Below are 16,153 nucleotides of genomic sequence, written 5' to 3'. Positions count from 1 at the left end.
CTCCAGATGGCCGCGGATTGGCCATCGAGACTGGATCTCGAGATTTCGAGACCCCGTATTGCGATACTATGCGAAGCTATAAGGGAAGTGTTGTCGAAGAGCGGTGATACGACAAATGGGGTTTTTAGTGGCAAACGCGCAAACTTCAGTCTTCTGGGGGTTAAATTTAAGTTTAAGGGTTAAGTGTTAATAAGCAGTGTTAAGGATGATGCAGAAAAAAACGTAGGTTGTCACAACTGTATTTATTGGTGTCACAGCATGAACATACACATGTCCATTTTGCAATAGGAAAGTGTGAAACTGAAACCGATCATTGATTTCAACCAATTATTAAAGTTGTACTGCTCAATTTTATATTAGTTTTATTAGTAAAGTAAATATTTTTATGTTATTCGACTTTCTTTCCAATGCACTTGAACTTTAAGCCAATATTGTTCTTTTTTGAGTAGTTTTCAGTTATTGGCAACAGTTGTGATTAAAATAAAACGGAATCTTATTGTTATCTGAAAAGAATACAGTTTTCGATATTTCATCATTTAACAAATAAGCCTACATAAAATTATACAGTAAAGTATATAAAATAGTATAGTAAACGTTTTCTTTATCAAAAGGTATAAAAATCTAAAAAACGTGAAATGCCCATACTTTATGACTAGCGCACGGACGAGTAAAAATCGAAGGACTCTGCGCCGTGATAATAGCAAGTGAAGCACCGTTATGCTAGTGTGTGTGCGGTTACGGGGGAGACTAGTCTAGAGAAAAATTGTGTTACTAGTAACACAATTTTTTCTCCCATAAATAATCATATGTGGCCGCAAATACTTAGTTATAGTATCGTTTTTACACTTTTTAACAACGCCCGACGTCATTTTTAAAATAATTTATTGAGATGGTAACTGATCTGTCAGACAATGACAATTCTCATAATGGCCACCTATCGGCCTGTAGTAGTGTAAGTGTGGCCGTGGGGCTATGTAATTACAAATTTAATTGGCTTGTCTTGGTGCTACACTGTTATGTAAGGTGACACGGAGTTCTTATTTTTTTTACTAGTCCATGGACTAGCTATATAAGTTTGAAAGGGATAAACTGACTTACTGATCTTGAGCCAGTTGATTCACCCTACTGCTTGTCAGCAGGAATAGTGTCCAGCTGGTGCCTTGGGTATAAAGTCCACTGGTTTGCACAAATTTTATATTAAAGGTTTAACATACTTCCAATAACGTAATATGGATACAAAAATAATTGAAACATTCTACAATACAGTGGCTGGTGACTTGTGAACAAGTGCTGCTTGTCGTGCTTGGCCTATCAGCTATAGTTAATAAATCATTGTCTTCGTTTCATGCAATTACTAATAATTATGACAGTAATCACGATCATCATGGTCATAAAGCATTCTTACATAAACAATGACTTCAAGCTCTAAAAGTTGATGCATCCAATAAAAGATATATAAGATACTAGCTGACCCAGCAAATGTTGTATTGCCGATATTAAAATCGCGATATAAAAGTAACTGTTGATCGTAGATGGGTGAAAATTTGAAGTTGTATGTATTTTTAATGCTGACTCATAATCAAATTTAAAAAAAAAATGTCAAAAAAATTAAAAACAAAATTCGTGTGGACCCCCCCTAACATTTAGGGGGATGAAAAATAGATGTTGTCTGATTCTCAGACCTACCCAATATGCACTAAAAATTTCATGAGAATTGGTCAAGCCGTTTTGGAGGAGTTCAAAGTTTATCACGATGACATGAGAATTTTATATATTAGATTTATACAGTGTATTTTGTATAAGTTACTTTTTATGAAATGCTTTTTAACTTGGAGCATGAGTCATATATTGGATGCAGCATCTAACAAACTAGTTTGTATATTACAGCTATTGTAGAAATAAACATTGATTTTAAAAGAATTCCTATTGAGTTTCTTGTATGTGTTCATCTCACAACCTCTACTTTCATAATTTAAATGAAATATTTATAATGATAATTCAAAATCTCTTTGTTTAAACTAAGAGCTTTAAACCTCACCTCACCCCTCACAGTGGGGTCAGGGGCGGCAGACTAACTAGCTAGAAGGGGTTCTGAAACCCAACTGGTTGGACCAGAGCCTTTCCTGCTTCTGCCACATAGTTGGTTCAGGAACCACTTAAATCAAAAGATAAAAGCACTTCATCAACGACTTGGGTTTTACCAGGGAAATCTTACAACTTAATTGGTGTCCATTAAGATTAATATTAATATGTGCGGGTACACAGGTGACGGCAATTTAAATAGGCATCTTTTTAATATAGGTGTCACGGACAGCTCTCTATGCAGAGGTTGCCTGGGGGCAGAGGAAACAGCCGCTCACATACTGCTGGAATGCAGTGAGGTGGCAAACTACAGGGCGAAGCACCTGGGGTCACCAGGCGCTCTTCGGGAAGTATCCCGAGACGTTAAGAAGTTGGGTGACTTATTGGAGGAGCTTGGCTGTTTGGAATAGCCTCTACCACCCTCGCACGCAAAATAGGCGCATATGACGTCGAGTTGCGGAAAGCGCCCGTATGAAGAAGAAGAAGAAGAGCTTTAAACCTATTAAAGCTCTTAGTGTTATTTTAGCTATTAAAAAAAAGTTATTTGCATTGACCCTTGAGCCTGAGTGAACTTAAGTGTTGTATTCGGCTGTCAAATGACTATAAAAATCGAAATAAAAGATTATGCTAAGGTTACACATTCAGCTATTGGTTATGTGAGCAAAGTCTAAGCACACTGTAAGATCTCAGCCTGAGTTTCATTATATATTTTAGCACATCATTCACAATCAATAAAATGTTAAACCCTTTCAAATAGCTGTAATAAGACTTGATGTTTGGTTATTCTGTAGTTTAGTAATTTCTTCTTTGAACTTGTTTATTGTGTCCTTTGCTAGGGAGAGTTTCTCCTTTAACTCTGAAATTTCAGTTCGTACTTTAATTTGGGCTGCTTTAATAGCTTCTAATGTTTTTTCCTTTTTTTCTTCAACTGTAAAAAAGCAGTAAATTATTTTTTTTTTCGAAAATTATTTGATATAATATATTTTAATCATTGCTGTGATGAAATTAAACTATAACATGCTGCCCCATCAGAATCTGTTAATTCCTACCAGGGTGGTAATATTATACTTGGCAATGCACTGTAATGGGCAGGATGTATCAATTACCATCAGCTGAACATCCTCAACATCCCTTATTGTCATGAAAAAAACTCACATGGAGTGATCATATTGGAGTTAGAACCTTCAATTAGGATACCATCTGACCAATATTCTGATTAAATTATGAATATCATATTATAACCCACTTTGGATTGCCATATGGTAATTTATTACTGCTAACCATCTTTTCTCAGTACAAAATAAATCATAAGTGCTTACCACATTTTTATTGAAGGTAACCCCTGTCATAACATAAAATAAAATATTAAGCTATTTTTAGCATAGACCACAGTGCGGTTTTCAAGGAGCTTTCTTCCTCATACTACGAAGCTGTGGAATGAGCTTTCCGGGACGATATGAAATGGGTACCTCCAAAACAAGCACATACACCTTCCTTAAAGGCTGGCAACACTCTTGTGATTCGTCTGGTGTTGCAAGGGTGGTGGTGATCACCAGGTGACCCGTACGCTCGTTTGTCCTCCTATTCCATAAAAAAAAAGAATAAACTATATCTTACAGTTTGTATTATGTGACCATGTTCCATTTGTAATTGGTTTGACATTGTTCAAAAGATGCTGCATCAGTTGTGTTGGCTCCTGAAATACAATTTCTTCATATGACTCACTAACTAAGGCTCGCCCCACTTGTGGAGTGCCCTCTGTGATTGGAGACTGAAATAACTTTAATATATGGTAGAGAGTTACCTGAAATAAATAAAATAATTAATGATTTACAAATTAACAAGATGAAATAATTATATTATAATCAAACTATGATCTATTACAACATTCATATATAGTAAATAATATCAGTTATCAGAGTAGATTATACATTAACATCTTATATCTTAAAGCTTATATTGTTCTATCCATAATGTACGGCTACTTACAGGTCTTTCATTAGGATCTTGGAAGTATATTTTTATAACAATCTCAAATTCACCCCAACCAGTCTCTGTCAGTTCAAATGGTGGTTTTGTTATGATTCTATTTGGGTTTGCATAGCTTTCATGTAACTTAAAGTGAACTTTCTTAACATAGCCTGACATGTCTTCATTGGCATAGGGCTTAACATACACAGTCCACTGATGTGTATGTCCATCTTCCTCTCTTTTCTTGCCAAAATATCTGGCTATATTCCCATACACTATTGCTTTTACTATAGTCAGTCCCTGCAAGAACGTGTTTAATATCTAGATTTACTTAATAAGTAACTACAAGACAAATAATAGAAAAATAAGAAACTATAATTATATTACTAAACGAAATATATTATACCTTTATCCTACCGCCAGAATCGGGCCCAAAATCTGTAGGCATACTCATTTTACAATAACTCAACTCACAACTGTTTGTAGTTTGTTTGAACAGATAAATTATTTAATAATTTTAAGTTTTAACATTTGTTTGTTTTATTTATTTAAAGCACTGGTAACAAGACCATCAGCTCAAACTAAAATACATTAGAATTAAGAATATTTTAATCACTTATCAATAAACTCGATTACAAGAAAAGCCCCCGTTAGGCTTATGGGCAAAAAAATCTTTATATAGGTTAGACCTCCATTCTCACTTTTATTTAAATTATTATTTTATTATAAAGGTAAATTGTAACCAATAAAATTATAGCTCGTAAACGCACAGACTAATATGATGTGCGTAAACGTAAACAACAAGAGAGTAGGTAATTTATTCTTTGCTACAACAAGTTAGTAAGTTACCACAGAATAATATCGAATTAACAATAGACGAAGTTACTAAGTTAGACACATAAAGTATGTACGTCAAAGATTTTATTTTACCTACATATAAAAAAAGTGTCAAAACCATAGACCAAGTATAGTAACTAGACATCGGTTTGGCGTGGCCAACATGAGACAGATAATATCCAATATAGGTATATAGGTACAATAGGTACATATAATATAACACAAGTGTCCTTTCACTATCACTTTTACATTGTAAAACACAATATCGCACCTACGGTTCTACTTAAAATTGTCTTTGATGTTGAATAAATAGTGGATATTTCATACGTTTCACAAGTTTTCGGTGCAGTTGCAGTGTCAAGTTTGTTTAGCACACCGGGTGTGCTGACCTTGAAAAAACCAGCACGCATGGCGCAACAAAAAATCTAATCACTCTATCTCATTTCTTTACATAAGACTCGCATGTGTTTTTCTTTTTCTCGTGTGAGTGAGACGGAAGCTATCAATTAGTCTAGTTACTATACTTGGTCTATGGTAATGCCTGTCCAGATGGACGAACAGAACCAAAACAAAAAGGTCTGTGGTAAAAACTATTACCAAAGAATATGTAATAGTACTACTACTACTAGTCTTAACCATTTTCTTGGCAGAGAAAAATTGTTTGAATATCAAAATAATTTTTATATGGCGTAATATTTATGACCCAAAGATGCCTAGAAAAATGCAGAAATCCGATGAGAGTAGTTTTTAAAAAACACATATGTCCTGTAGGATACAGTACCAAGAATCCTTGATAATATGTTAAGATATCATTGTATCTCTAAAGACACATTGCCAAGTTACCTATGACCTTATTGTATAATAATTTGGTTAGAAAAATAAGAAAAATGATCAGTACTTTTTGTTAAAATCCAAAAAAAAAAATAACATTTAATATCATTTCTGTTGACAAACCAATAAAATAAACAAAAATACAAAAGCTTCTCTGAGAAACAATATGACAAAATGAGATTTCCTTAGGTATCCTTGCTATGGAAATAAAAAAAAACAATTTCTGGCGGCCAGTAGGTATGGTCTCATATCACACTTCATGCACAAGACCTTGGTCTGCCCTTTTATGCATGGTTTACATGGTTTACCCTTGGCCCCAAATGTCGGAAAATGATTATATTCATCAAGTCTGACGTAGTAGTTGGCTTTGCAGTACGAGGTTTATTGATGGTTTTCTTTGGTTCTGGTGTCATAAAATTAGATTTGTTTGATAGTTGTTGTCTCCCAGAATTCAGTAGCCCTTGTATTTTATGATAATATGTAAAATCCAGCCGTTATTTACGCACATATATTGATATTTATTTTCACAGATATTGGTATCTGTGAAAATAATGGCAAGTAATTGCTACGACTTTTCATTGCAGTTCTGTAGAGGGCAACAACATGTTCGTAAGATCTACATCTCCCATGTGCGCGTTGCAGTGCCTGATGATTTCAAGACAGATGACAGCAGACCAACTGGCGTTACGGCCTCTTGTTCAAGTTTCTTGTTTACCCAATGTAAATTGAAATGCTTCCTTTCTATGGGTGCTGACCTTTAACAGCTAATCTTGGCTGCTTAGAACGCGTATTCTTTATGTTGGATGATGATGGTGAAGGTACTACTGTAGGTGGCTATGGCTCAGGTGTTACAGGTACTATTCGATTAATCCTAGGTCTTTTGGTGACGGAGGAATGGATGAAAGAAGAGAATCTTGAGCTGAAGAGTTCATGGAAATGGTTCCAATAAGTGGTTGTACTGGCACTGAAGGGCCGGAATCGAATATCGTTTGCACGTTTGCAAGGTCACATTCATCGTCAGAAAGTAAGTGAAGATTTTGAAGCGAAGGATTCGGTGAAGATCCATTACAGGAAGTGCTTTTGAACAATAATATTGCCAAATTCACAGTCATACTCCGAATTTTCCTCATCAGATAATGAGAGATTGGGTTCTGGGACCAAAGCAAGTATTTTTCTGCCCATTGCACTTGCAACTTATTTACCTAAAAAAACAGAAAAAAGGCTAAGCTTTTGTAAGCATAATGAATCGCTTATGGATTTGGCAGGCTGCACGTGTAGATATAGGACGATTCTGTAAAAGTTCTAAGAGAAGTAAGCAGTGTGTACCACGAGATACATCCCAAATAAACACAAAAGTGTTGGACACTTGGTAATGTGCACGACGAGGTACACCCATTTAAAATGTGAATAAAACCACCAACCAAATATTTATTAGAAAAACAATTATATTTTATAATTTCACAAAAACATGCATATAATAACCGTAAAAAAAATGTATTATTTTTCTTACCAAACAGGTAAAAAAAAGGTGTGGGAGCATGTCATCGGTTGAAAATTAAAGGAGTTTTACAGTTCACCCTTGTTGCTTACTTTAAAAAAATTAAGTTACGTTAAAAAGCATATAAACATTAAATATTTTCATAGATATGTTTCGTTTTAGCGAAAAAATGATAGACTGGGAAATTTTCAAACTTAGATGTAGCTGTAGAGATATATTGTCAAGAAAAGGGCAAAGGTACTCAAGTGCTTTTAATAATATTATAATTAAAAATTAAATTCATGATAGTGATTGTGGTACTATTCATAGAGCCAAGTAGCCAGCTAAGGAAGCTAGGCTTACTATTTGGCCAAGTTCACATTTAAAAGCTCGTTAGAGTAAAAGTGTTCTGTGAATAAAAGTTAAAACCTTCTTTTAACGCTTGTTGTATCTACTGCTGCTTCTATGCGGGCTTAATTCATTGAATAAAATATAAACCATGGAAATGGTGAATATGGGGTATAACGTTAATAGATATCATGAATAAATTCACACGTTTTGGGAACGAAAAATTGTTAAAATAATTAATTTAAGTAAATGAAAAAGATGCATAACTTGTATTTTATTAGTGAGTCTTCAGTTTTAGTAGGTAAATTGAAACTATTGCATAAATAATTACGTCTACTCACCATAACTGCGAATGGCATGCGAAGTGATTTTGAACATTGGTTTTATTTTGTAGTTTATAAAATGGCTGAAATAAGTAATGAAATGAATACCGTTTTGAATAGACCTCCCTCCTGTTACTCCACACCGAGCCCCACTGTCATTAATTACCATTGAACATGATTAAAGGTTTTACGTTTCTGACAAATTTTAGTGGTTATTTTTGCAACTTGTCTACTTGTATATTAGTATGATATTGTTTTTATGCCTCTTTCCCGTTTAGGTGAAAACCGGCAAGCACCTCGTGTGATGGGAAGTGGTTAGATCCACAATTCACAGGGGTCAAGAGATGCCTTTAAGAATGTATGCTTGTCCCTTACTCGTATCGGTTCGACAAAACTGAAAGTGAGGCATGAAATTTTTATGACAATAAGAGACGAGACGAGCATTACGTTCAGCTGATGCTAATTGATACGCCCTGCCCATTACAATTCAGTGCCACTCAGGATTCTTGAAAATCCCAAAAATTCTGATCGGCACCACAATTGCGCTCGTCTCCTTGAGACATAAGATGTTAAGTCTTGTTTGCCCAGTAATTTCACTAACTACGGTGCCCTTCAGACTGAAACACAATAATGCTTACATATTACTGCTTCTCGGCAGAAACAGGCGTCGTTGTGGTACCCTTAATCTAGCCGGCATCCTGTGCAAAGGAGCCTCCCACTGCTAAAACTTGATGCGGGTTGAATTTCGCATTTTGATGAAATTTCCGATGGTGGAACTCGACTCCTGGTGTTAACCCAAACAACCTTTCTGGTCACTCACATGCCGTAGGAGATGCTGAGAGAACCCACATTTCTACGCTATGGTTGCGAAGCTATTTACAATGAATTATGCTTGTGGGGTTATTTTTATACTGGCATTTAGATATAATTAATATCGCATCGGAGGAAAGGATTCGATATCTTCAAATACATATATTTAAGAAATCGCTCACTTTTCAGCACAAAACAACAGTAATAGTAGTAGTGCTATATTCAGTGAAAAAAAAAATCATTTTTATCATATTAGTATAATACATTATAATGACGCATGTGAACAATGGTCCAACAAGCTCGTATTCATAAGCCTCGAGTTAATACATTATCTATCTATAGTATTATTTATTATATAATTAATAATATTACGCTAAACAATCACAACATTGAATTGATTTTCGGTATTACCTACATAATAGGCCTTTGACAGTACTTAAAACAACAAATTATCAATAAATTTAGATCTCCAAATGGAGCGTCAGAATTTATGTTCAACACCAGCATTTTCCGTTTCCGTTGCTAGTAAAGGGTCTTGTTCTTCTTCTAGCTTTGAAGAACGTGAACTATGACGGGAAGATACTCTTTGTGATAACAGAAGTAAGTTAGGAACTAAGGCCCCACATGGTGTAGCTGGGGCTGATCGAGAAGACATCCTACTTCCTGGTGATATTCTTGAACTCCTACCAGTGTAGGCTATTGACAAAGGCATGTATAGGCTTGATTTTCTTGCTCTCATTTTTTTAAGCGCATCGAGTCGCTTGAATCTTCTCTCTTCGCTAAGGCGTCTTAATGTAGAGTCACGGGAAGTTTGGGTTGGACTCGTTGGTTGTGGTGGTGATTCACAGGCTCCAGCTTCTGAAGGGAAGACGTGTCTTAAGTCATATGGGTCTTGTTCAAACACCGTATCCTCTGAAGTTGAGTGTGTGTGTCGTAAAGGAGGCGAGGCACCGAGACGAGGCTTGCAACTTCCGTCACAGTACATCTCACAGTCCATCAACTCCAAATCTATATCGAAAGACGGATCCTGCAGGATAAATTTTCATTATTTATATTTATAGTACAATATAAATAACTCAAGATAAACAATTCCATTCAAAAGTTACTCATAAAACTGTCCTCAATTATTAATATAATAATATTATTATATAGTTGAAATTGCTACATAAATATCTATTAATGGAAGTCAAATCTTATCACGCTTTCACCTGATGTACAATTGTCAGATCTACTCAAAAAAATATTTCATTCAAAATGAGACGTATTATAATGGTACTACATGTAACTCGTAACGTACTGCATGTATCATTTTACCCACTCTCAATTAAACTAATTAATAAAAAAAATACTCAATATTTTCTTTTCTAAATATTCACAATTAGGTACAATACAACGATATAAAATTATTATTATATAATGAAAATTACAATCTCGTTCTCATTTTTGCTGATGCTTAAACATAATTCTTCATACAAAATAATAACAGCTCACCATTGGCTGAACGGGCGAATTTATAAGGTTCTCCCTGAATGTGGCATTCGTTTGAGGTTCTCTGCGTCGCGGTTCAGCTAAAGACGTCAGAGATCGAAGCACAGAGCGCCCACATCCCAAGCTGCATTCATTGAAGCTGCTTGCTCTTGAGTATGGAGGAGGCACCATTGTATTGCCCTGCAAATGTGTGAAGCAAACATAAAAGTTAAAAACAAGGGGTTCTTTAGGCACCTTTTGTTAATAATTTCAGCAAAGTTAATCAAATGACAAAATTATGTACGGTTGTACTAATTATGGGTTCATAATTAGGTTACCCAATAAAAAATTTCCATAAGATAAAATACATTAATATTTATTGTAAATATAAGCTGCTCTGTTAGTAAAAAAACAGCATAATTCAATTACCTATTTTTCTTATAATTAGTATTATTATAGACAGCATAATAAAATGGCGGTTGATCTCTAGTCTCACAGCTATTGGTAATATTATGTTGAATTTTAATTAGAACTAGACTAAGTGCAATTTAAAAAAAATTGTTATTTTTACTAATAAAAAAATTACATGTGAGCAAATTCGTCCTGTATTGTAATATGTAAAAATATTACGTATGATACAACCGCGGAAGCTTTGCGCTCGTTAATGTGTGTAAATAGTTAATAACTGTGAAGTTATAATCTTTGAAATTCAATAAATATATCATAAACATGACGTATTCTTCGTATTCAAGTCTTTATGCCATTGTATTGAAGTTACAGATTACCTCGTTAGAAGCATTGCAAGTGAAGTTGGAGTTGATCGATTCAGCAGTACTCGTAGCTGAGAGGGAGCCTGAAAGCATGATAAGACACGAACGTTATAAGGTCAAATGTATTTTCTATTTTATAACAACTTAACTAAAACATTTATAAGCTTGACAATATGTTATGTTTTAAAGTGTTAACACTCACTTCTGGGATTAATTACATAAATAATTTATTAAATTTTTATTTATTTATTCAATTTATAAGCTTCAAAAATTAAAGTTTTAGTGCAGGGTGAATTTAGTCTAAACGTGCCCACCTTTTTGTCAAGGCCAAAAAAATTGTGACTTTCAATTTTCTATCGCAACTAAGGGTACTGTCGGCAAATCACAAATATTTGGCCAAGTTATTACGAATTATTAAAAACAACTACGTTAATAACAAAAAATAAGCTGCCCTTATTAATTATAGTAATACCTACGAGAAATTTATTAATTATAATTAGCACTAGGTTAAGTAATATTAGCGCGACCGCATACATATTTTCTGAATTGGAAAAACGAATTATAATTCAATAATAGAAATAAAACAGTAAAAAACTAGTATTTTTATTAATATAAATTTATTTTAATCTGGTAATATTAATATTATAGGAATCTAGTTATTTCAATCATTGATATAATATATCAACACTCGGAGAAGGCGATATTTACCAGGCGTGCGTATCACGTAATTTCTGAAGTAGTGGACCATTAGGTAGTTTCCGTCGGATTTTCCCTCTCCATCATTGCATGTTATGACGAGTGGATAGAGATCTGGCTTCGAAGTTACCTACAAAAATATTTAACGAATAACCTCAAACAAAAGCGCTATTAAAACACTAACATCTATTAACACAATTATAATTTATACTACGCAATAGCTTGTGTTTACGAAGTCCTATCTCCAGAAAAGCTTTCTAACGATTTCAATGAAAATCTCTCTTATAAGGGGTTATTGAGAAATCAAATTATCATGGTTTTGAAACTTTCAGTTTCAAGCTGTCATTTTATCAGCTGGCCAATGCCAATCTTATGATTTTTATAAATAATTTCCACTGCTTCCCTTACAGCTCACAGATTTATGTATATAAAAAGTCAGGAAACTCAATGAAAGTAAAAACTTAAGTTTCGCAGTTTTGTTTCCGATATAGTTCCTAACTTAATTATAATCTGCTACAGTTATCTCGAGTGAGCTAATTCATTCAAAAGTTTGCTTTGAAATTATGAATATTTATGACTAATTAATTTATGAACTATCGTAGGAACCAGTTAGTATAGTTACTTCCGAATATGGTGGTGGTGCTTGGTGGAAGGAACCACAGCGACTGTATCTTGGTGGAGGGTAGACGGAGCCTGCAGAGTCCTGTTCGGATGTGTTTCTATGCACACAACAGGCCATTGAGCACATGTAGAATCCACGATTGCGCTTGAAGACTACGCACCATAAGCAGCAAGCAAAAATCCCCAGCAAAGTTACCATTAGAAACAGCACTTGCCTGCAATAAATCGAATAATAAATCCTTTTAATTTAACATACACTATTTCGATTTCGTTGCGAGACCTTTCTAGATCACGCAGTTCCTTTTGAAAACACCCCGTAAATACACGCGTTTTATTCCTTTAAAAATTATTTATTTAAATATTGTCAATAAAAAAATACTATTAACTTACTCTAATTGAATAGATATCAATTATTATTGATACTTAATACTTAGAACAATCCGGCTTTCCTTAACTTAAATATCACTAAGTTGTAGTCTAATTATAAATCTTTATGATTATAAATTTTTGATTAATTACAAAACTTGACAGACATACTGCTAAGAACAATTCTATCAATTTAAATATTTAGTACAAATCTAGACAAAAAACATATTATGAATACCATTGCCAAAACCAATCGGTCGTAAAAGTTTCTGGTGTATGTCTGGGTAGGATGGTTGCAGGTGCACAACATCCTTCATTGCAGCACAGCCAATGTGGTGGACAGTGCTGCCCATCTGAGCAAGGAATTTGAGCAGCACACTGTAACATAATTTGATCATTTCGTTATTAGGATACTTAATTTTTAATTTTTTCGCATAAAATGTCACCTAAAGACTATGAGAATGTTGTTCGTAATTATATTTAGGATTATGTATTTTAAATATTATTAGCAAATTAATATAAAAAAATGTAATCAATTCATCAGGCTATACAATAATGTTAATATATTATGCATATTTCTAATTAGGTATGATTTTTAAATTAAAAATAATGATAATAATGAAATTCTTACAAAATGAGGCATAAAAAATTTTTGTAAATGCAATACAGTAACATAACTAATTGAAACATGATTTTATTTAATTTTCAAGCTTCTAATATATATAATTTATTTACAAAATCATACGAAAAGAAAAAAATAAATACAATTATTGTACCATGTTCTTCTATTCACGCAGATAAAGTTCCTTGAGCAGTGTCAACCTGGTATTGAAATAACAAAAATCAGTCCAATAACATGACAGAAAAGTTTTGAATGAATTAAGCGACACAAATAATTTTCATGCTATCCCTACATAAATATTATAAGAGCATGTCATAGACCAATTTAGAGGCTTACAAAGAAGACGCTCTTTCTACTTAATATAGACATGCATGAAATATGTCAAAGTCAAAATATAAATAAAGGCGGGAAACAGAAAGATTCCAATGCGCAAGTACCGCACGTATCGATCGTTTTACTAAAATGATGCTTTCCAAGGCAATGAACTGAGGAAAAAATTAAATGTATCTCATTCACTATTTTTGTATTTGTGCAATCCAAAGAAATAGCAACAAATATAAAAAATCTAAAAAAGCTATTTCTTATAATAATATCAGATAAAATCTGATACGTAATAGATATAAAATATTATGACTTTTTTGAAAAAAAAAATTAGAGTCTACATTTCATAAGAAATAATCGAAATGCAATGAAAATAATTTATATGCTATATTTTATTGCATAATTCAAATACCTGAGAATTGCAGAAATAAAATTATTTTATTATACTTTTTATCTTTAGATTTGGTAATCACTATTGTAGGTTACAATTAATACACTTTCTTAACAATTTAACTTCCACTACTTACATTTGAGAGAACTGTTGTTATCACCCATATAATAAAACCGAAAAAAACGGAAACCATTATGAATACAAAGAGATAGCTTGAGCAGCGCAGCATCGAGAATTTATTTATTCACATTTCATATTAGCCACGGCTGAAATTAAATATAGGTAACTAAATGTTTAGACTTCCTCGTAATTTTGATGATTAATTAAAATTAGATAAAATATTTGGGGGATCATCCCCTTGACGTGTGCTGCCCCCAAATGGGGTCGCTTCGAACTAAAAATTAAAATTTCTCTCCACCAGTGGCTAGTAACCTAGTTCGTTAGTATTGTAATTATCAGTATCATATTTTAAATTAAATAAATCCTATAACGTTATATTAGGTATTTGTCATAATGTAATAGTAAATGAGTGTTATAGATATCAATAGGGTGAAAATGTTTTGTAAACTTTAAACGCGTAATTCAGTATAAGTCTACCTCATTTGGTATGCTTGTCAAGGTTCGAACTTTGAAATTTGTAGAGTAAATAGTAGATTACTAGAAGTAGATACGAGGAGTGTAATGCAAAAATTATATTGTAATTTACATCATTATTATCTCAGATTAATAATGTAAAGTCTAGGGAGCGCCCATTTAATTTTCTCAGTGGGGCAATCGACTAGGGATTCAAATCTATATTTAGCCATTTTTTATTGCAGTAAGGTAGTGCTTGCCGCTAAAATATCGATAAATAAAAAAGTGTCAATTTAAGAAATAAAGAAATAAGTTGTAATATATATTTATTTATTTAGTCATTTTACTTGTTACTACAATACCATCTGCACAGCGCCGCCGACAGGCATCCTGGCAGGGTCGCCATCCGATGTTGGAGGTTCGGGTATTGAAATTATTATAAGTCTCACTGCGACTAAAAGCTCCTTTATTACTATATGCAACTACTTATATACTATTTTAGATGGGGAGATGAGTGTGTGCATATGAGTATATTATAAAGGTGATACACACACTACAGGGTTAAATTAATCTAGCTCTTGATCCCGGAGTATTGGGTATATTTATTATCAAGCAAATCAAATCAAAATCACTTTATTCATTGTAGGTCACGGAAATTACACTTATTTATGTCAAAAAAAAATTTCTTATTGAATCTACTGCAACTTCGTAAGCCTATTTTTACACTTTTTTTCGAATGATAAGTCTTTGTGAAATAAAAAAGAAAGACAATATGAATAATTTATACATGGTCTTATAGCTTGTTTCAATAGCTTTCAGTGACAGTCACTCAAATCACCCTAGTTATAAGCATTTTATAACTACACGTAAAATAATATACACGGGGAAAATGCCGCGAAAATGCCTGAAGCTTGCCGATCTATAGTGTACAGCGAGATCCGCAGCGCGCTGATGCGGAAAGGTTAAGCAACTGAAAAGAAATAGTAAGAAACTCATTGCCACTCTTTTACAAATCATTTTAATGTGTAAAGTTATGCAACAAACATACTCATATATTTACATTTAAAATATATATAGTGTTTTACAATTACTTAATTCTAGACATTAAGATCTAACCTCTAGATGACACCCGTAGAAAAAAAATGACACGTAGTGGTCACCAGCCTGGTGATGAAAATTGATGTGGATGTGTGGATGCTACGTCGATAAATAATAAATACCAGTGGGAGACTCCTTTACACAGGATTCCTTCTAGATTATGGGTACCACAACGGTGCCTTATTCTGCCGTGAATTAGTAATGTCTAAGCATTATTGTGTTTTGGCCTAAAGGGCACCAAAACCAGTGAAATTACTGGGCAAATGAGACTTTACATCTTATGTCTCAAGGCGTTATTGTAGTGTCGCTCAGAATTTTTGCGTTTTTCAAGAATCATAAGCGGCACTCCATTGTAATGGGCAGGGTGTATATTGGTACGCCCTGTACTTTAATGGTAATGTACCATCAGCTGAACATCCTGCCAATCTCGTCCCTTATTTCCATTAAAACTGTGACGGTGACTGGTGATCAAAATGACATATAATGGCATATCGAAATGAAATTTTGTATTATGTTTCAATTCCGATAACGATCGATAAATTACGGTAC

At 33.6% G+C, this 16,153-nt stretch overlaps 2 protein-coding genes across 3 annotated transcripts; both read right to left on the bottom strand.

The window, feature by feature from the left end:
- Positions 1–1,180: 1,180 nt before the first annotated feature.
- LOC126974994 (YEATS domain-containing protein 4) lies at positions 1,181–4,833 on the bottom strand. Its single transcript, XM_050822781.1, has 4 exons — positions 4,460–4,833; positions 4,072–4,353; positions 3,700–3,886; positions 1,181–3,010 (listed from the first exon to the last, which is right to left on the bottom strand). Exons 1-4 carry the CDS (start codon positions 4,505–4,507, stop codon positions 2,832–2,834), a joined length of 696 nt encoding a protein of 231 aa, XP_050678738.1. The 5' UTR covers positions 4,508–4,833; the 3' UTR covers positions 1,181–2,831.
- A 4,051-nt stretch (positions 4,834–8,884) lies between these two features.
- LOC126974949 (uncharacterized) lies at positions 8,885–14,314 on the bottom strand. Of its 2 annotated transcripts, XM_050822707.1 has the most exons (8): positions 14,070–14,314; positions 13,376–13,421; positions 12,838–12,977; positions 12,235–12,448; positions 11,625–11,742; positions 10,932–10,999; positions 10,171–10,347; positions 8,885–9,706 (listed from the first exon to the last, which is right to left on the bottom strand). In XM_050822707.1, the coding sequence occupies exons 2-8, from the start codon at positions 13,376–13,378 to the stop codon at positions 9,161–9,163; spliced, it is 1,266 nt and encodes a 421-aa protein (XP_050678664.1). In that variant the 5' UTR covers positions 13,379–13,421; positions 14,070–14,314; the 3' UTR covers positions 8,885–9,160. The 2 variants fall into 2 exon arrangements, with proteins under 2 accessions (XP_050678664.1, XP_050678663.1); XM_050822706.1 differs by lacking the exon at positions 13,376–13,421.
- Between the last annotated feature and the right edge of the window lie 1,839 nt (positions 14,315–16,153).

The sequence above is a fragment of the Leptidea sinapis genome, chromosome 34 (genome assembly GCF_905404315.1).
Source record: "Leptidea sinapis chromosome 34, ilLepSina1.1, whole genome shotgun sequence".
NCBI classification, from domain to species: Eukaryota; Metazoa; Arthropoda; class Insecta; order Lepidoptera; family Pieridae; genus Leptidea; species Leptidea sinapis.
The sequence above is the reverse complement of the archived record's forward strand: the minus strand, read 5'-3'. Positions and strand labels throughout refer to the sequence as shown.

Bases quoted from the DNA above. Each gene is read 5' to 3' on its own strand.
- LOC126974949 (XM_050822706.1), bottom strand. From the start codon at position 14,162: ATGCTGCGCTGCTCAAGCTATCTCTTTGTATTCATAATGGTTTCCGTT. The intron at 12,978-14,069 runs GTAAGTAGTGGA...ATTATGTTACAG, and splicing joins TAACAACAGTTCTCTCAAAT to TGTGCTGCTCAAATTCCTTG. The intron at 11,743-12,234 runs GTAACTATACTA...ATATTTTTGTAG, and splicing joins CACCACCACCATATTCGGAA to GTAACTTCGAAGCCAGATCT.
- LOC126974994 (XM_050822781.1), bottom strand. From the start codon at position 4,507: ATGAGTATGCCTACAGATTTTGGGCCCGATTCTGGCGGTAGGATAAAG. The intron at 4,354-4,459 runs GTATAATATATT...ACGTTCTTGCAG, and splicing joins ATTCTGGCGGTAGGATAAAG to GGACTGACTATAGTAAAAGC. The intron at 3,011-3,699 runs GTAAGATATAGT...GCTTTTTTACAG, and splicing joins ATGGTCACATAATACAAACT to TTGAAGAAAAAAAGGAAAAA.